The sequence below is a fragment of the Anas platyrhynchos genome, chromosome 11, assembly GCF_047663525.1.
Source record: "Anas platyrhynchos isolate ZD024472 breed Pekin duck chromosome 11, IASCAAS_PekinDuck_T2T, whole genome shotgun sequence".
Classification (NCBI taxonomy): domain Eukaryota; kingdom Metazoa; phylum Chordata; class Aves; order Anseriformes; family Anatidae; genus Anas; species Anas platyrhynchos.
Window position 1 is genome coordinate 13,499,427 of NC_092597.1, and position 19,476 is coordinate 13,518,902.

General features: G+C 45.4%; 2 protein-coding genes across 3 annotated transcripts in view; both read right to left on the reverse strand.

Moving 5' to 3' along the window:
* Positions 1 to 10,945, reverse strand: part of BBS4 (Bardet-Biedl syndrome 4) — a 40,028-nt gene extending 29,083 nt beyond the window's left edge. Inside the window, exons 1-2 of one of the 2 annotated variants that reach the window (XM_027466209.3) lie at positions 10,822 to 10,945; positions 9,072 to 9,123 (exon numbers count right to left, since the gene is read on the reverse strand). In XM_027466209.3, coding sequence (XP_027322010.1) covers positions 9,072 to 9,123; positions 10,822 to 10,845 — 76 coding nt within the window. In that variant the 5' untranslated portion in view covers positions 10,846 to 10,945. Of the gene's footprint in view, positions 1 to 9,071; positions 9,124 to 10,821 lie in introns of those variants that run through there. The other variant, XM_021270662.4, reaches the window with a different exon arrangement.
* Positions 10,946 to 12,403: 1,458 nt separating this feature from the next.
* The window catches only part of ARIH1 (ariadne RBR E3 ubiquitin protein ligase 1), a 54,388-nt gene continuing 47,315 nt past the window's right edge, over positions 12,404 to 19,476 (reverse strand). Inside the window, exons 10-14 of the mRNA XM_027466213.3 lie at positions 18,410 to 18,540; positions 18,256 to 18,313; positions 16,688 to 16,948; positions 15,747 to 15,859; positions 12,404 to 13,172 (exon numbers count right to left, since the gene is read on the reverse strand). Coding sequence (XP_027322014.1) covers positions 13,088 to 13,172; positions 15,747 to 15,859; positions 16,688 to 16,948; positions 18,256 to 18,313; positions 18,410 to 18,540 — 648 coding nt within the window. The 3' untranslated portion in view covers positions 12,404 to 13,087. The remainder of the gene's footprint in view (positions 13,173 to 15,746; positions 15,860 to 16,687; positions 16,949 to 18,255; positions 18,314 to 18,409; positions 18,541 to 19,476) is intronic.

The window sequence follows — 19,476 nt, forward strand, 5'->3', positions numbered from 1 at the left end:
AGCTTAGTAACGCACACATACCTTCAAAAGCAAACTAAAAAAGTAGACTCTCGTTTATTGGCCTCAAAAAAAGACACCAACCATCTGTTTCCTCTGCACGAGCCAATTTTGAGCATTGATGCTGTCTGCTGAGCAGCAGCACGCATGCTGAACAGAAGAAAAACAAGTCTGAAACAACTTTTGCCGTGTTTGCTTTTAAACGCAATCTAATCTAGAAAAAAACAGGCTGATTCGACAACAGCTCTCAACTCTACGCTGGAGATATTCAAGGATTCAAGCCCCTGGCAGAGCCCCCCCGCTGTTATCTTCCCCATTTCAATGCTTTCATCCTCCTCGATGCCCTGCGCTCGATACCCTTGTAGGCAATGGGGAGAGGGAGCTCCCTTTGGGTGTTTGTTTGCCAGAGTACGCCGCCCCAGAATAAAACTGCACAGGAGGTCCGAGATATGAGCTGATGACAGTAAAGCGGGGATGGAAGATATTTCCCCCACAAAAAGAAGTCATGCTGGCTGCAGACGTTCCCAAAATAACCCTCCTAACCAGCTTCTCATTAATTCCAGTTCCAGGAGCGCGGTAGCGATCAGTGCTTTCAGGATTTCCAAACTAATCCTTCTTTTGGCTTAAATACTTATGCTTAGGCTTTTTCTGTCTACGGTGTGAGGTGTTTTGCATAGAAATTGAAACCAAAATTGTTATAAGGCCTTTGTAAGAAAAAGCTTTCCCATGTAAAAGCAAAACAAAATTAAGGCAGGAATAGCACAGCAATTCAGTCCCGACAGCCTCCCAAACTTCCCACTCATCAGAGAGTAATAGCTAAAACCTCCCCTTGTTTCATCCCTTGCAAAAGAAGGATATTTCATATGTGGTCTTGAAAATGGTCCAGCGCTTCCTGCTACCAGCCCCTGTTTCTGAATGCCGCTGTTTTTCCTGACGTGTTGCCTCGGGATGAAGTTTTCCACACCAGATGTCTGTCCCAGATCAAAGATTTGCTCTTCCCTACTGCATGGGTGTCATGTCTTCATTACATGAGGACTTCTACAGCATTGGTATTTTCACCAGGTGCCCTGCCTCATCCTAATTAGGATGAATATAAAAATAAATTAAGGTTGGGTGTTGAATGAAATTGCTGCAAAATGTGAACGATACAGTGCCTAAATTGCAGGACTTCTGTTACAAAGCTTAAACCTTACGGGGCAAAGGGGACAGAACCTGGAAGAAATGAAGCGTTTCTTTGTTAAGTCACTGCAATGTTGCATGAGACATGAAACCTCACTCTGATGATGGAAAAATCACCTACCAGATCTTCCCCACGTGCCCATCCCTCATTTTTGGCTGCCCACGAGACCTGGTACCTCCCAGCACTGACTCCAGCAAGCACGATGTATGGCAGTGATGCTCTAGACACTGGGGTGTTAGCGTACACAGGGTTTGTAACTCTGAAGAAGCAAGCCCTCAAGCTTCAGAGAACCTCACATCAGTACCTACTTTTGACTACGACCTTGCAACACCAGGGAATTTGTCTGTGCTGGGATAAGCAAGACATCTGGCTATACCCTAAATAAGGGAGATATTTTTGACTTCACACTCCCACTGAGCTGTTCCCTTTTCAGTGAGTGCCACCATCCCTGTGCAATGGGTGATGTTGGAGAGCTGGGCAAAAGCCAGCGTGTAATTATGTCACGAAAGACTCAGGGGCTTGGATTAATGTTGCGCAGGCAAGGTTAATTGTGACATTTTTGAGTGGGATGCATCTCCCTTAACTTAGGCGTCAGAAAATTAAGCCAGCTGAGTTATTTGCCTTGGGCTGTCTTTACAGTAAAGGAGAGGAATACGCGTCCTCGGGGAGCGATTCATCTTACCCGGAGATAGGTGGCGGGGAGAGATCAGAGGGGTGGCATCGGGTGGAGCTTTCCACTCACTAAACACGGGCATAGGTGATCTGCTCTGACCTGGAGCTGGGTTATCAGAGCCATCTAAATTAAGAAAGATGAATGCTGCCCTTCTTAAATTTGTTTGTTACTATTTTAGTACACAGATTTTTTAATTTTACATCAGGAGATGTCATTTCATTTGTAAGCAGTACACCAGACAAACTAAACAGAATACTTTAAAATACAAAAGAAACTGCCTAGCACTGAGAACTTTTAAAGGAAGATGAAAAAAAATAAATTTGCCAACTTAAATGTCATCCTAAAGTAGTATGTTGCAATTGTATGGCTAGATCTCCTAACGCTGGGCTACTGCACCCCATATATATAGTGGTAGATATTTCTGAATTATCAAATCAGCAAAAGGTACTCAAATTATACTTGCTTGCTACAAGAGTTAGCACTTTTCTTGCACTTTTCATTGTCTAATTAGGTTTGCAATAGGTTTAAGAAGCAGATATGAATTTATATTTTTACAGGGGGGAAATGAAATTAGGCTGACAGCTGCCAAAAGTTGTAAAACTAGAAGTGAAACCATAAAACGTCTGATTTAAAAGTCTGCACTAAAATTTTACGGTGACACCAGCCTTGACAGAACAACACACCTACCACACTCGATCTAAAACAAGTCCCCGTGTTATCACAGATATTAATGTGCACACACAAGAGGGCAGAGCTGTACTAGCACATTCAAACTTAAATGTTTCCAGTTCTTTATGGTGCGGGGTTGTTGCTTTGAGGCGAAGAGGATGAAGTGTATTACACAATTTAATTAACCCAAAATAACTCACCTTTTTTAACAGCTCTCTTCAGAACTGAAAACACCTTCATCAGATCCTGCACAAAACACGTGTGCCAGTGCCACCCACATACCAGAGATGAAAATACTGGCTTTTCTTACAAAACAATCACCAACCAATCCATATTATTTAGAAATCATTTTCTTTCAATGGGTTTTTAGGTTCAAATGGGCTACAAAACCTGACTTGCACATGGCCAAATGGAACCAAACTTGTATGTCCAGAAACGAGGAACCACATTTGTGTCATTGAGTCTCCCCTCAGCATTTCTACTAACATATTTTCGTTTTGACGCACTTAAAAGTATTAATTAATTTAACTCAAGGGCGTCGTTTTTTATCTGGATTTCTCAGGCAGCTTCACTCTTACAAGTTCAAAGGCAGCTTTGAAGCTGGCTCAAAGAATGGATTTATATTGATTTATCAGGAATTCAGAAATGACCGGCTCTGCAGCGCACAGAACCAACTCACCAGGGAACTACAAAGTTCCTGCTCCTCAGAGTGCTCGAGCCATTAAAATACTTGCAGGAGGGATGCCCATCGGTTCATCTGCGTGAGCTGCCTAGAGAGAAAGCGAGACGCATTCGCAGGACACCGCATAAAAGATGCCTCTCTTTTTCTGCATAAGCTGGAAGTTATTTATAATGCAACAGTCACATTTTGAGATCATCACCAGTGCTTCCTAACTACAGCCAGTACCAGATAAACTGAGTTTACTGCCCATCAAATTGGCACCAGCACCTGCTTTTTATTAGAGCCCAGTGACGACATCCTTGTCTTCAAGAATGAGGACCTACGTGAAAAGGACAGCACGATCAGTATTTGAGCTAAATATTGACGGGGACAGGAATAGCTAGACAAGAATAATATTCAGCACTTGAGAATGTTTCAAAATTCAATTAAGCAAAAGAAACTACTTCGGTAAGATGCAAAACACTGGGGCTTTGTCATCTATCCAAAACCCAGGTTTCTGCGTGGTAAAAGAGTTTTGAGAAGCTTTGAGCCACAAAGAAGAACACCCTCCTTACCGCAGCGTTTAAGAACAGGACACAACCACTGCTTTAAAACATCTGCTCACATTATATGCTTCCCCACTTCTGGTGTCTAGTTTGGCTGTAATAGCCCGGTCTACACCAAACTTTGCTATTACGTACAAAGTGACACTGAGCACTTGTGTGTTTACCACTGCTAAACCTGTCTCATCGACTGTTTGGGTCAGTACCTTACTTTGTCTCTGCGAAGCAGAGTGCTATTAAACCAGAGGGAACTTTGTTTCCTCCCCTTCGGTGGCCCATACTGGCCTTACAAGCCATATTGGCTAGTTCAGCTGTAATTATACCAGACAGAAGTGGAAACCACTCAAAAAAAAAAAAAAAAAAAAAATCAGATGAAGACTCACAAGCCTTGAAGCAGGCAGAAAACAGCCAGACACCTGGCTGATTTTACAGAAGTGCTCTGATGTGAAGCGATGAGTGTGTTAAATCACCCTGCGGGCAGAGCAGAGCAGGGAACACAACATTTCTCCCTTCTGGTACGCCCGTACATCTTGCCTGCACCCTTCAGTACTATCTTTAGCAGCACTCAAACAGGTCAAGTAGTACTCTGCAGTATATTACATTTATGTAATATTTTTCACTGAACGTCTCCAAATGTTTTGTTAACTGAAAACCTGCAGCATCCAAACGCTGTCACTGAACGTTAGACCAATCTTCTCTTTGATAAATGTTAAAAAACAAAGCTGAAGCACTTTGCCAAAGGTCACAGCTAATCCAAAGCAGAATTCCTTTGCTATAAACATTAGAAAAATCATACCTACAATGGATCCAAAAAATATCCTAATGCCCCAGACTGGGGAGAACACTTAATCCTTGCTAATCCTTTTGCAATTCTCAAGTGGGAGATTTTCTCTTTGAATATTATCAACCTGCCCCATCCTTGGGTACGCGTAGCAGGGTTGGTAACAATTCAGAATCGCCTTCTTCACAGTCTTAAGGGCTTCTGGCCCACGTTTTTCCAGTAACTCAAGTGTATTCCACTTTATTTTTCTACAGTGTATTTAATATGTTAGGGGTTTTTTTTAGGATTTAGGATTTTAGGATTCTATCCTGTTATTAAAAATCCATCACTGTATCTCTGCAAAAGCTAGGGTCTAATATTTGTGTAGAAATCCAAATGCAAATCCATTAACCTCTGAACTGTTATTAGACTAACACGAGAGCCCAGAACTTGCTTTCTAAATAATATTTTTCATGACAAAGGGAAATAAATTCAAGTTCCATAAAAGCTCTTTTCCCAGCTTGTATTGTTGACTTTCTCTGCTGCGGCACTATCAGTTACCATAAAATGACTTGACTGGCCTGCGTGGCAAAAGGAGTGGAGAGCTGGGAGACAGTCGAGCTCAATTCAAAACCAGTTCAGCATTTGGGGAAATATCTGATTAATTTAAAATGCAGCAGGGAGATTAAAACCCCATCTCAGCAGGCAGATATTAACTCTACGTTGCTTCAAGGAACAGAGCTTCCTTTATTCCACCACCAATTGCTTGGGGAGAAAATATCAACACAGGGAGAGTTATGGATCTTGATGTAGCAACAAAGGGAATTGATTTTCAGAGGAGCTCTCCCCACGGGGGGTAAAGGACAAAATAATGAACGGTTTTAGCTACTAACGTGTCAGTTACTGAATAATGGTTGTCAGCAAGCGCAGCTACAAGATACTCGGTGGGGCTTGCCGTCCGCCACCCCCTTTAATTTAGATTGCTATGTTCAGAGGTTTCGACCCTGATTGCTGCAGTGCCTTTCCCCAGCAGCACCACAGCCTGCTGCAGACCCCCTACACGCTTGGCGGATGCTCACTGCTCTCCCTTTGGGCTGACCTTCCTGCAGGAGGGGCTCTCTTCACTCCAAACCCCTCGGGCTTTCGCAGCCACCTGATCGACTCATCAGCCCCGACAGCTGCTAATTGAAGAGCAATTTCTGCCTCTTATCTCACAGTTAGCCTTGTTTAACAGCCAGGGTGCAAAACACTGCTTCCAACTTTCCATTTTAAGTTGTCTCCCAGGACAGGGAGCATCCCTGTGAGAAGCACCAGGCAGAAGCAAGGGGAAGTCACTGGACCCTCCAGCTGTGCAGTTCGACAGCACTCGACGTGTTCCCCTCTGCACAATTCAGACTGAAAGTGCGGTGTTCCTTCTGGCTGAGCAACAAATCCACGTTTGTAGCTTCTCATTCAAATCACTTTTTGCAAATCTGAGACAACATTTTCAGAACCATCCATTTAATGTCTTACATCTGCCCAGGACAAACACGGGCAAGCTGAACCCAGCCACTGCGATGACTTCAGTTAGGGTTCAGCAATGACTTGGTCATAGTCTACTACATCTGCATGCAACGACATTATTTAGTTATTATAATACACGCTCTGTTCAGGGACAAATTTTATCCACACCAAACCCCCTGTAGAAGGCCCTATGCTATTGTATCACACAGTCTCATATCTCATCGACCTGCTTGCACTAATTCTAATGTTTTTCTCACCTCCCACCTGAAAATGCAATGCAGATAATAAAGGCAGATCGCTGCAACAGAAAGTTACCATTCAGTGCTTAAAAATGTCAGTTTAAGATAACTTTAGCAGAGCTCTTCCACACAAACACACCAAGCAGATTTGCTTGGCTCCTTAAAGTTTACTAAAACTCTCCTTAGCCAAACTACATAGGGACAGAAACTTCATTAAGAAATTCTAGAAAAAATCCTGTTTAAAAAAAATCTGTCACAGGTAAGAGATGCTACTCTTCCCTGCCAAAGTCCCCAGAAGAATATACAACATCACTTTCATTTTTTCCTCTCCTCTCTAACATATCCCCAGCATCATACTCACACAGGACAGTTACATCACACCCTATAACAAATCTTGCAGCTGCCCTCATTTCCTAGAGATTAACAGGAGGCTTAAATCAGCTTTTACCCACTGTATGGAAGGCAACAGAGTCAAATATTAAATGGCAAAGGCTTCCAAAGCATTTAAGAACTTCCTGTGGTGAGCCAGGTACTGGAGGTGCCCCACTTTACCTCGAGAACCAGACATAATTACACAAGTCACAGGCTAGACTTTTTGTCTTCATGCTAGCTCATTTTGACTCAAGAGTCGTACAAGGGAGACCCAGGGGCACCAGCAGTTGGATTTCATTTACAATTTTCCCCTCTGGCAGACAGCTGTGCAAACACCCATGCCAAATCAAGGAGGCAGAAGGAATATTGGGTGGTGACGGACGCAAAACAATTCTTCGTGAAGCCTGAAAACCTGAAGGAGTGTTGGTGGCCCTTCTTAAAGAAGCACCCGGCTCGGTTTCGAGGCTGTCAATCAGCCTCTTGATCAAACGGCAGGCAGGATCCACAAAAGCGGTCCCATTAAGAAAGTCACAACTGCCTCCGTTCGCTCCCCCAAACAATCAATATTAAATTGCGCGCACTTAAAAGCAGGAAGGCTCGCGACTGACAGTTTAACAAGCAAGCTGACAGAGGCACGGCAGCTTCTACCCAGCATACCTCCGCGGCTCGTTCGTAAGGTTGACGGCCCCATCTTTCTTGCTCAGCTATTCCGTTCGCTCATGAATTATGCAGAGTTGATTTAATAGACCTCAGCCCGCCAGGAAAGAGCCGCGGAGTGATAGTCCATCTCTCGGCAAACACCATCCGCCTGATCCCTTTGCAGCTGTCTTATTTAGAGAGCTGAAGGGGATGCTGTCCTGAAAAAACAGGCAGCAGACGCAGCCTCCCAGGGTCAGGGAAAATATCATAGATGTGGCTTGCATGAGAAGGCAGAACAAGGTGAGGTTCCTGAAGATGAAGGAATCAGTCACAATCTTTACAGAACTGGATGGAGATGAACCAAGCAGTGCCTCCATGGAAGCCATACTAACTGTTGTGAAGTGACAGCCATCCCTGCCCCCAAAGAGTTGCAGGTGGAAATAAAAGTTCTAGATTTATTTTTACTTGCATACTGGCCAGCAGCAGTAGCAACCTTGTCTTAGCTCCAGGCAACATACCAGAGGCTCACACTTGTCCAAGGCAACAACAGTAGGTGGATACAGGGCTAGGTTAGGTTAGCCTGGCCTCCCCCAAAAAAAGGCAAAGAGGCTTTTCCAGCTTCCCAGGGCCAGTTATAGCACTGTGCCTACATGCAAGACAAAGAACTTCACCTGTAGGCAGAAAACACAATGCCCAGTTGCCAAACAAGCTTCTTTTTAATGCCAGCATTACCACCGGGGCATTCTCCATCACGAGGGATACAGAAACATGGAATACTTTCTCCCAAAGCGTGCTCTGACAGGAACACCACACATTCAGGTAGAAAAAGGCCAAACTGCAGTGCTCCCTACCTGAGCGTCCCTGAACTAAACAGCAAAGGAAAAGGGGGACTGCTTCCGACTTGTGCTGTCAGTATGTTGGGCTTCTGGCAACACCGCAGAGCTCACTCCTCATCATCACCTGAGCTGATGGGGCCCTGGGGGTGCTTGAGTAAGGGAAACGCAGAGAACCAAACATCACAGGTATGCAGGTCTCTACAATGAACAGATCCGTATGGGGAACGTGGGCACAGCTGAGAACTGCAGAGAAGGAAACAGAGGGCACTGGGGCAAGTCACCCCGCAAGATTTAGGGGAGAGGGGGAAGGAGCGGCTGCACCACCAAGCTGCACTGCAGGCTTTACAAGACCCTTTACAAAATATCAGGATTTAGTCAAATATTTCAATATTTCAATAACTCAAAATGCCACTGATCTAGTTCAGATTCAATCAAGATTTCAGAAATACTTGGAGACTTAACACCCATTTTGGTATATAACAAAGAAAAAACAAATCTAGAGTTAGAACAGTTACAACCTGACTGGTTTGATCCCAGTTGCACATGCTTTTACTTCAAAATGTAGAAAATGTGATGTCAAAAAATCGACGAGACATGATGTTTGTTTCCCAAGATCATTTTTAAAGCAAAACATTATTCTGAAGAATGCAAGTATACACACAACCAAAAAGGACAAAAACACTCATATTATTTAAGAAGGTAGATGAATATCAACTCATTAGCAAGCCAAGAAGTATGTAACCACTAAAATAAAGTCCGTTAGATTCTAAGATGCAGCCTGTAGGTACAATCAGTTAGCCAGCAAAAGCACTGAGCTAGTGCTGACATAGACCCTACAAAAAAAGTACTCAGCAGCTTGCAGTCTGGAAAGCCTCGTCTTTTCCCAGTGGACATTTCTTTCTTACTAGACAGCTGCACACACTATGAAGAAATCTTAATATCAACCTGCCAAGAAACACAATCGTATCTTTAAACAAACCTCTTTTAGGATGGGGTTTTGGAGGCTCTCTAGCCACTGGCAATGTAGAAACCTAGAAAGACAGAAAAGAGAAGTATTAAATACACCAGGCAAGGTTTCTTGAAGACACATTCCACAAAATAATCAGAAAGGACAACCGGCAAACCCCAAAAGAGTGCACAAAAATAGCATCGCTGCTGCTAGACAAACTCTGCCCTGCCAAGCACTAATCTTCCCTAGCCATAGCTCATTTGAGATTTCCACTCACTGTTAGATTAAATAAACCTGTTTGTCTTACGGATCATCCAGTTTTTGTAGGTTCACTGCTATTGATTAGGATTCCAAAAAGTGATCACATTGCATGTGTTTACATTAAAAAAAAAAATCAAGCATTTAAGACGCTACTTGGAGATCACAAGGCAAAATTTTAGAAGCGTGTTATAAACATTTATAAAATTCATTTGAACGAAGTGGTTCTGAGAAGTGAAGGAAAATCACAGACAGCCTCTGTACTGACCTACATGAGAGGCACAAGGCTGTGCAGGCTCAGACCACACCTGAGAGGAGCTCACTCCAGAGAAAGGTAAGTTTCACAGTGCATCTTAAAGCGTTTTGGGGTCATCTTTAAAGGATTTATTTAGGGCCAAGGTGACCTAATTAAACACCCAGCATTCTGCCTTGGTCGAGAAATGACAACGTGGAAGTCACCCAGAGCAAGAGGAGAGAAAGTCAAATGCCTTCTTCCCAGCAGGGGCATTCTCCACAGGCCTGCAGGCTGCTAACCAGTCCTTGAGGTTCTCTTGAGGAGAGGTTTAATCACTCTTCATAAAGATGCAGTCTTTTAGGGAAAACAAGTGCATGCTCCAGAACATAGGGGCAAAACCAAAGGCACATGGAGAGCAGACCCCTGCACCAAACGCTTTGGGAGCACAGCGACGCCGTGCCACACAGGGCAGCAAACCTCACCCCACACACACTGCCCACAGCTCGCAGCCCCTGGAAATAAACCCAGTGGGGAATTTTTCTTACTGTACATCAAAATCGAGCACTCACAGAAGTTACCCAGGATCACCCAGGGGAAATATTTTCATTTTTGCCTTCCAAGTCTCACAGGGAACAGTCCTCAGACAGTCCTCGTTCCTCTTCTTACAGGATTTTACAGGCCTGTCCCACCTTAACATTTTATTTTGTTAGGGTGGACTTTCAGCCTACCTACTCGTTCCTTTCAGTGCTTTCGGAACATTTTTAGGTCTAGTTTTCTGGCTCTGGCCAGCTTCGTTTCTTAATTTTTAATATTTAGTCACTTTTCTGGTTGTCAATGGGAAGCGTAGCGTCGGTCCTTTCGCAGAGCTACCTATCCCCAAGATTTTCTTCCCAAGCAGCAGTAATGAGTGCAGAGAGCTTCTTTTTGATATATTTTCAGTGTTTTTTTTTTAACCAACACATCACCCCCGAGTGCCGCTCAGTGGCTTCTCCCGTTCCTCATCTCCCACCTCCCCAAACACCCCTCGTTTGGCCACCCCATGTGGCAGCGGCCGGCCCCACAAACCACCTCATTTCCCCCTCCCCCTGCCCTGTTGATACCTCCCCACCCCCCTGAGAGCGAGATTTAAGCCAATCCCGCCATCATTCCCCTCACGGAACGCCTAAAAACCCTTCAAATCGCCTCAAGAAGCGCCGGGAGGCGTCCTCCCACCCCCTCATCCCCTTAAATTCGGTGTTTTTTTTAAGCCCGGGCCGCTCCCCCGCCCACCCCCCCTCAGCCCCTCACCGGCCGGGCCTGCGGCTCCGCCATGGCGGCGGCGGGCGGGCGGCGCCGTTGCCGGGGTTACGGCGCGGCCCAGTTCCGGCGCCGGGCCCGCCATGGCGGCAGCGGCGCCGCGCGGAGCCCGACGGGAAGGCGGCGGGGATGGAGCCGGCTCCCGCCCGCGGGCTGAGGGGGGCTCGCGGCTCCTGAGGGGAGCCCCTCCTAGAAAGGGGTCGCTGTTTGATATAAACGCGTCGCCCTGCCCGCCCCCGGCTTTAAGAAGTATTTAAAAGACGTGACCGGCTCCTGATTGTGATTAGGATCAAACAACAGCTGGGTTTTCCCTTCAGGAGCAGAAGCCCTAGGGCTGGAGTACACGGTTTGGGAAATGCTGAGTAAAATTCAAGGGTGAAGGCTCAGCCTCGCTCAAACCACACTGCTCCCGGAGCAGACATTTTACGGAGGCATTTTAATATGTATTTTGAATAGTTGAAGCCCAAGTAGCCACTGCCATGGTGGTAGGCACAAACACGTCTGCATCGTCCCACCCCTCACCCGCCAGCACTCGAGTCGCAGCAGGAAACGTGTGAGGTGTGGGTATCGGCATCCACAGGGAGCAAATAAAATAAAGTGACTGCATTTCACATCACCACCCTGCCTGCGAGCTGCCCCTTTGCCATTTTTCCCCCTCGAGGCTGGCAGAGCTCATCGGACACTAGCCTGGCGAAAAATACCACAGGAGGAGTTCCTATACAGGAGTAAATTTAATAAAACCACCACCAATTGTTTACTTTAACATAGCTCTTGTTACAGAAATCATAAAAATGGACTCAGTAGCTAACTCATTAGTTCTTTCCCCTTTTAATTGAAAAATACCCCCACTGATTTCAATTTCTACTGCACTAGATGGAGTGTTAAATATTTGCCAGGACAGTATGCCCAGTAATCGAGCCCAAAACAAACACAAAGACAATTCCATCATCTTTCCTTTTCAATGTTACGACTCGTTATAATGTAAGTGAAACTTAACAGCAAGGAACGCTCCATTTGACAGATGAAAGGGGGAGGGAGAGGAGATCCACAGCCGAAATCTTGCAAGAATCTTTTGAGAAGTGGTGCAACATACCCCTCCATTTCCTGCCTCAGAACTAAGGAAAATTAAAAAAAAAAAAAAAAAAACAACTCTAACCACACACATACACACACTTCCTCCAGGTTCAGAGTGCGTGTCCTGCGTGCATGGATGGGAACAGCTGAGTCTGATTTGGGCAGGCCAAGCAGTACCAATGTGGGGAGAGAAAAAAAAAAGGAAAAAAAGGCAAAGCATCCTGAACCACAATGTACATTCGTCACTAATGCGGTGCACACCGGGTTACCGAGTGTCAGGAGCTGAGCGTGAGGGGACGGGTCCGTCGCCAGCAATAGGTACACACAAAACCACAGAGGCCATGGCTGTAAAGGAACTGCAGGAAGAGGAGAAACCCCACTTCTCTGGCTAAAGCCTTCAAAAAAAGTCACTACACCAGCACACGCTTCCCCCACCCCATCACAGGGAAAACAGAACAAAACAAAAAAAAAATCAAACTGAAAGAAAATGCACAGCAAATAGACATAATCTTGAAGATTTTTAAAGAATAAATATTTTTTTGTAATTAAACATTATGCAAACACGTGCCACGCTTGCTCTTTGTCCATGCATATGCGCTATATACAACTTTGAAAAATACTGTGTTGTCCTCTTTTTGTTTTAAAAGTCATATACAAATTTTTTTTCCTTGCTGTGTACCCCCCTCCTCCCCTCCCCAAGAATCACCTTTACAAGGAGCCAAATCGACATTCATCCGTGTACTTGGGTGGCAGAGAGGAGGAGGGGGGCGGGAGAGACATCCCCCCTTACCAAAGTACATCAAAATGGCTGGTTTGGACATGAAAAGCAGTGTCAAGAAATTGGTTTAAATTTCATCTGTACTACACACAGGAAAAGAAAGATAGAAAAGAAAAAGGAGTCGGCTTGGAGAATGAAGCTACGTTACAAGTTAAAGTTGGAGGGTTTTTTTTTTTTAGTGCGTCTGTCACACTCTTATTGGCCGCCTAGAATACTGTTGTACAATGGTTTATCTACCTTTTTTATTACAATATAATTTACTTAAATTTTCTGTTAACAAAACAGAATCCCGGTACTACAGACCAGCGGTGTAACAGGCGTAGTGCCTTGTGTGTGTTTTTATTTTTATCGCATGAGCACTCTAGATGGTAAAGGTTTCAGAGTTCGTTTTATGCGGGGCCAGTCTCAGTCCTCAATGTACTCCCACAGGTCCTTCTCGTAGCCTTCATGCACGTGCTGCAACAAAACCCTTCGTCGACTCTCGCAGTATCTGCAGCAAAGGGGGACAGCACAGAAAAGACAGGTTAGGAGGCACAGCTCATCCCAGGCATTGAGTAATGCAAACCTACATTAAGCCTTGCTTCCAAAGGGGAGATCCCCAGAGAAGGGCTTTGTATCTGTAGCCAGTTAACAGCACTAATTAAGACTTCAGCTACTCCAGTCACTCACTTCAGGTCCCTAGGTGGAAAACCATGCAAATTTATAGTTTCCTGTGCAAAAGTATCCCCAAAGCCCCTAGAACTGAGAAATCTGCTTTGATAACTGAAAAATGAGGAAGGGGTGGCTGCAATTTGCAGAAGCTAGAGCACAGGTTAGTGGTGACACCTGCAACAGGAGGGAACTCTCCTCAAAGGTGTGCTGATGCCTGCTCACTGAGCTGTATATACACAATTCCAGGAGCTAGCTGGGCAAAACCCTGGAATGCTGACCCTGTTTTACTCCCCTCCAAAATCCCTGTAGAGATGGAAGTGGTAGAGCATTGAGAGATGGCTACAAAAAGGGCACTGGCCTGGCTGGAGGGCAGGTCTCACCCCACAGCTCCTGCGCCTCAGAGGGGCGCTATGCCCTGCAAGGTCTTCCCACCTACACACTTAAACTGACAAAGCTGCAAATAAAGCTGATCCCAGAGTTAGGTACAGTCCTACCAGGATCAATGATAGTGAGGAAAAGGGATATCATAGGAACATATCAAAAGATGCCATGTTCATTTCAGGTGCGTTAGCCAACTAAAAAGATAAAAGCAGAGAAACGTTTAAAATATTCAGGTTCCAAAAGCAAATTATAAATAAGCAGCAGGCAATTCTGGACTAAACCCCTTCCAGTGGAGCATGTCCCTCTGCTCACTAAAAGGAGCTGCCCAGCAGAGGCACAGGAGGAGCCCCCCAGCACAGTGCAGGAGACCCTAACAGAAAGCTATCCAAGCATAGCACATGCCAACACGTAGGCAGGAGTGCAAGTACATCATAGCAGCCTGAACTCAAATGTTTAATGCCCTAATACTGTTAGCATTCAGTATCAGATCAGATCAACAGATTTATCTGAATAAAACTGTTCTGGCTCTTCTCCCTGCCATCAGCTGTTGCAACACACGTCCTCGTACACCAAGTCCCACTGATTTTTACAAAGCATGCAATAAAGAACATGCACGATAACTGCTTTCCCAACTTCAGTTATTTTGTTGTCGATGAGAGGGTCAATTCTGTTTTCTAGAAATATCTTTGCAAGCTAGGAAATCAGTTTCCCAGTCTTTTAAACCCCATCTGACCACCTTGATAACATCCTTGGTCTCAATCTTGCATCACTGTAACCAGTACACAAAGAGCACTGCGCAGGACATGATTAAGACATGACTGAACTAGTTAATTAGGGACCTGCACAGGCTTGACAGATGCATACTGTTTTCCCAGAAACTTGAAGGCAGACTGAGGATATATGTTGTCAGGCAATTCAACCTATACAATTTTTAATTTCTTCTGGATAGCTGTAGCCATCCCTAGAAGGGCATCCAGTTTCACAGAAACAAAGCAAACAGCTGCTTGAGCTGAGGTTCCAACTTAGCGGCCATTTTAAAGGCTAAGTTACAAAACTTATCCAAAGAGGAAGTCTGAAAGCCTTGTCCAGTCCCAGCCCTGCTGCCAGACCCTTTGGCAAAATTGGCCACAGGCCCACTGTGAGTTAATGGCTGCTTCTTCCACTCCCCAGCATTCCTTAATCACTAAAGCTTACCCTACTTGGGCATTTATTTTTTTTTTTTGCCCCCAACCTAGACACGACAAGTTTAGCGACTTTGGCAAAATGCCTCAAAAAAATGCAAGCCATAATCCTGTGACTCATCCACATTTACAGCTTTGAAATTTTCCACTGTGCAGAAGCGATTCCCCAGGGACCGTAAAAAGCACTGGCATTTCTGTCACCTGGGCCCCACTTCTGCTCCCTTTCAGGGCTGAAGAGGTTACTCTCTCCTTCTTCTTCAGTACAGCTTTTTTGCACCCACTTTTTGCTCGGGGGACACACTGTGCAAGCAAGACAATGAGAAGAGCTGTCTGCTTTCTTATGGCAATGCAACCTAGGCCAAAGTTGTTGGTTGGGAACAACAAAGTCACTCCTTGTTTTCCTTTGGCAGGTCCTGGCCACTCCCCAGTGCTCCTTCTCTGTAGCGCATGAAGAGCCTTTGCTTTTGGTCACAAGATTTTTCTGTTCAGGGCTTGAACCTTCTAGCTACTGCTCAGCAGAGCAGATGCAAAGAAGAGCTAGGAGCCACCTCCCCTGAGGGCTGGTCCCAGCAGGGGCACAAAAACACACTGCCAGCAGCTGTGAAGCCCCCTGCACGAGGGCTTCACTGCCAGCAATTTCAGGCTCTGGCACAGGACACTGCTGTTCTGAGATGCCCAGGGACAGGCTGATGATCACAATGTATGGCAGAGGGCCAACAGCAAACAGCTTCCCAGGGACATGACTCTGGAGAAAACAGTAACTTGGCAAATACATGCTGCTACCCACCACAGGAGAAGGCATTACAGGTGCTAGAGCAGCTTTGAGATACGAGGATTTTTCAGAAACAAACCTGTACTTATCCTGTACTTTCTGCTTTATGTCTTGCAGCGAATCTTGGGAGATATCTCGCTCAAGGTACCCAGAAAGCACCTCTGTAGCATTCTCTAAGTCTGCTTGGTTATTCTGCAAAGACAAAAAAAAAAGTGTTTTTAGATGGAAGGGAAGATTTTTCTGTCAATCCAACCAAAGTAAAAAAAAAAGAACAGGGTGAGATATAAACCATGTAACACTGCAGTAACCTGCTCTGAGCACTGTGACTGAAAAAGCAGAAACTTCATTTGATCAGAAGAGAACCGTTACATCTCCCAGCAAGCCCTATTCCTCCCTCGATCTGCAATATCCTGGCAAGTCTAAGGAATCTTTTCCTTACTACTACATTGCAGTACAAGCCAAATGGTCTCCCATTATGCCCTTAAGTCTATTTCCACACCCCCCCCCAGCATTGGCACAGCTGTACTGACTCCTGGTACATACAGCTTTGACTACTGTTCAGTAGTTTGGTGCACCCTGACCACACAGCCCAGAAGCCTTATGCTTAAGTTCTGCACATAGACCAGTGAAGGATTGCTGTAAACCTTAAACAGTCAATACAGCTTCACGGGTGAAACAGACTGTGTAGGTTGTCAAGAGCAATTTTAATGGTAGTGCCCTTGCAAAAAAGTCAGCACCAGGGAAAGGCAAAACACTGGCGTTAAGTTTAATGCATTCTTTTGCCAGTTCAAGCCAGAACCCCAATACTTTTTTTTTTTTTCCCCTCAGAGTGCAGCAACAAGTAGCAGTATTTCATCCTCCAGCAGAGGATCTACAAAATGCCTAGCAGGGCATTTACAGACAACAATATTTAGAACGACTCACTTCTGTACAACTGGGGACAACAGCTTCTCCAAGCGCTACACCCCTATGCCACTTATCTTTGTGATCTGAACTCCTGACAATCATGTTTTCTCCTACCTCAAAGATAATGGACTGATTATTCTTTTTGAGGTAGAAGGCAAAGACGTAAGTGTACATGAGTGTGGCACGACACTGGCAGAGGACGTCGACTGCTTTCTTCAGGAACTGCACCTCGATCCATGACATGTTGTGCTGCTGCATCTCCTCCATTTTCTGCTTCACCTGAGCATAGAGCTTGTGCTCAAAGCGCAGGCTCTGCATGTGGTTCATATAGCGGTTGCAGTAGAATAGGTACCTCTGCAGGGCTGCTCTGGATCGCTGTGTTAATTCCCATTAGGGAAAAAGAGAACAAATAGTTAAAACAAAGTAATGGCTGCAAGAGAAGTAAGCCCTTCACAAAGCTCTTCCTGACCCTGAGAATGAGCTTCCTTTCCAAAGGTGTTTCCTCTCCTCACACGTTGGCCAGATTCAGACGGCGCCACTTTGTGCGGCACTGTTAACCCTGACATTGTGCACAGAGGAGAGGCCAGACCCTCTGCAGCTCCCTGTCATGCAGGGGACTTCCTAGCACAGCTGCAGCATCCTCACTCCCAACCTTGAAAGTAATTGAAATCACATTGCTGAAGCCTAAAGCTTTTTTGTTTTAATTTCAGCCTCCCCTCTCAAGTTACAAGGACCTAAATGCTTCCAGTGTCATAACAGACAGCCAGGAGCAGATTTTCCTTTTTTGGCTAATAAAGAATTCTAATTAAACAATTATTGTGCTTGTGTTAAGAGGGCAACCTTAGGTTGCCTAGGCATGTCGATTACAGAGCAGGGGAAAGACGCGATGTGCTAAGTAGCACAAGAGAACCAAGATGACTCAATACACAGCCATTAATCTTATTTTCTTCTCACTGACAGATCAGCTGAAAACAAGGACAACATGGGCATGGTTAAACTTGCAGAGTGGATGTACAAAGGTAGCACACGCCAGCCAAAGTCATCCCGATCTGCAGGAGGAGGGGCTGCAGGAAATACTTTGGTTCTTGGCTGTAACGGTACTTTGACAGAGATGCAGGAAATGGATTTCTGCAAGCTGCAGCACACAGCGTGCAATCCCTCCCCATTAAAAGAGACTTTGGCTCTGCTAGCCATATTCACAAAGCAGTTCAAGGTAGCTGCAGCTTCACTCCCAATTTCTACTTCTGTCAGGCCTCCAAGTATAGGTATTGGAACAACTGAAGTCTACTCTATTTACATTCAAAAGGTCTGCTGTGTTTAAACTCCTCGGGATTAGCACTAAGAACTTTGCAGTGAAGAGCATTTTCCAAAGGGCGTTGGGATTGCTGTCTCAGACCCACAGCATTATGACGACTTCATGCAGGAGCTGCTATAAAACAGGCAAGGCAGCATGACAGATAACAACTGAGTTAACAAGTTCTCTACGCTGCACTGAAGTGATTTTGAACCTTCCCCCCACCCAGCGCAAGGCAAGAATTCAAAGCTGCTGGTGAACATAACTGTCTTTTGGCTTCGTGCCCAAATCCAGGAAATTCCTCGCGGCTGGTTTACAGGTTTACAGAAAGCCTAAAAGCATGCACAGAGCTGCGGAGCTCCCTCACCGCCAAAGGTTATGGACTCACCTCCTGTGCATCCCTTGCTGCCTTTGCATCATCCTCGTTGTAACGATTGCAGTTGTACCTGTAACGGGGACACCGATGCCACAGAGTTCAATTCAAAACTCGATGCAGGTTCTCTCGTGGCTGCCTCGCCTTCCCACCACGCTTCTGAACTCACCAGGCAGATCCATGGGGCTCCCAGGGGCCCAGACACACCCAGCAGAACTCAGCTTTGCAGTTCTGGTTCCGACAGACCATGTGGTTGCAGCCCCCGTCCTTCTCGATGGTGACATGGCATTTTGGGCACTCCTGTGGACAGGACACAGAGCACTGTCAGCACGGAAAGCGAGGCGGGCTTAGTCACAGGCATCCCTTAAAAATCTTAGGAAGTGAGAAGGGTTCTCACGGCAGTAAGAGACTGCACATCGGGTGAAATACCCGGTTTAATTTTTCCCTTTGATCATCAAGGTCCTCTTCAAAGTTAAGTCTCCAAATAATTCCAACCTCAGAGCAGCTAGACAGACCAAAAAAGCAACAAATATCACCTTCGTTGCTATCATACATTGCTAATGGTACAAGAGATGGATAATTTCATGACCTTCTCCAGAGTTACAATGGTAGCAGCGATGGTTCATAATTGCCCAGGGGAAGGCATCTGGCTTTCCTCACCAAGTGTTTGGTCCACTGCAGCACTCAAACTTCAAAAAAGCCTAGCAGTGAGCTGGTATCACGCTGCTATCAATCCGAGACACCTGCAAGTTGTGAAATGTCATCCAAAAAGTATCCGAAAACTAGCAGCAAGAATCCATTGTGCTTCAAAGAAGCCTCTGTCAGCTAAAAAGACAATGCTCCTCCTGGGGCATTTCCACACTTCCCGTCAGGCTCCTTTTCTCCTCTTCATGTAACACCTCACTGAAGGCTTTTCTTACACAAGTCCACGTGGGGCTTCCTTTTCAGGTGTAAGGCTTCTGTCGAGTATGAGCATATCAAAGAGCAGCACTGCACGGGGAAAATCTTCGGGGAAGATCATATATATATTTTTTAATAACACCAGTATCACTCCCATAGATCAGCAGAATATGGCCACTTTCCAAAACGACATTCACCTCATGCAGAATATAAATGACTTCTGTAGTGTCCTACTGAGTACACAAAGCTGAAGTAGCAAAACCACGCTGAGCTGCATCTACAGGTGAAGGAAGCCAGTCCAGCTCATCTGCTGCTTGTTCCTGCCCCTCTGGCACT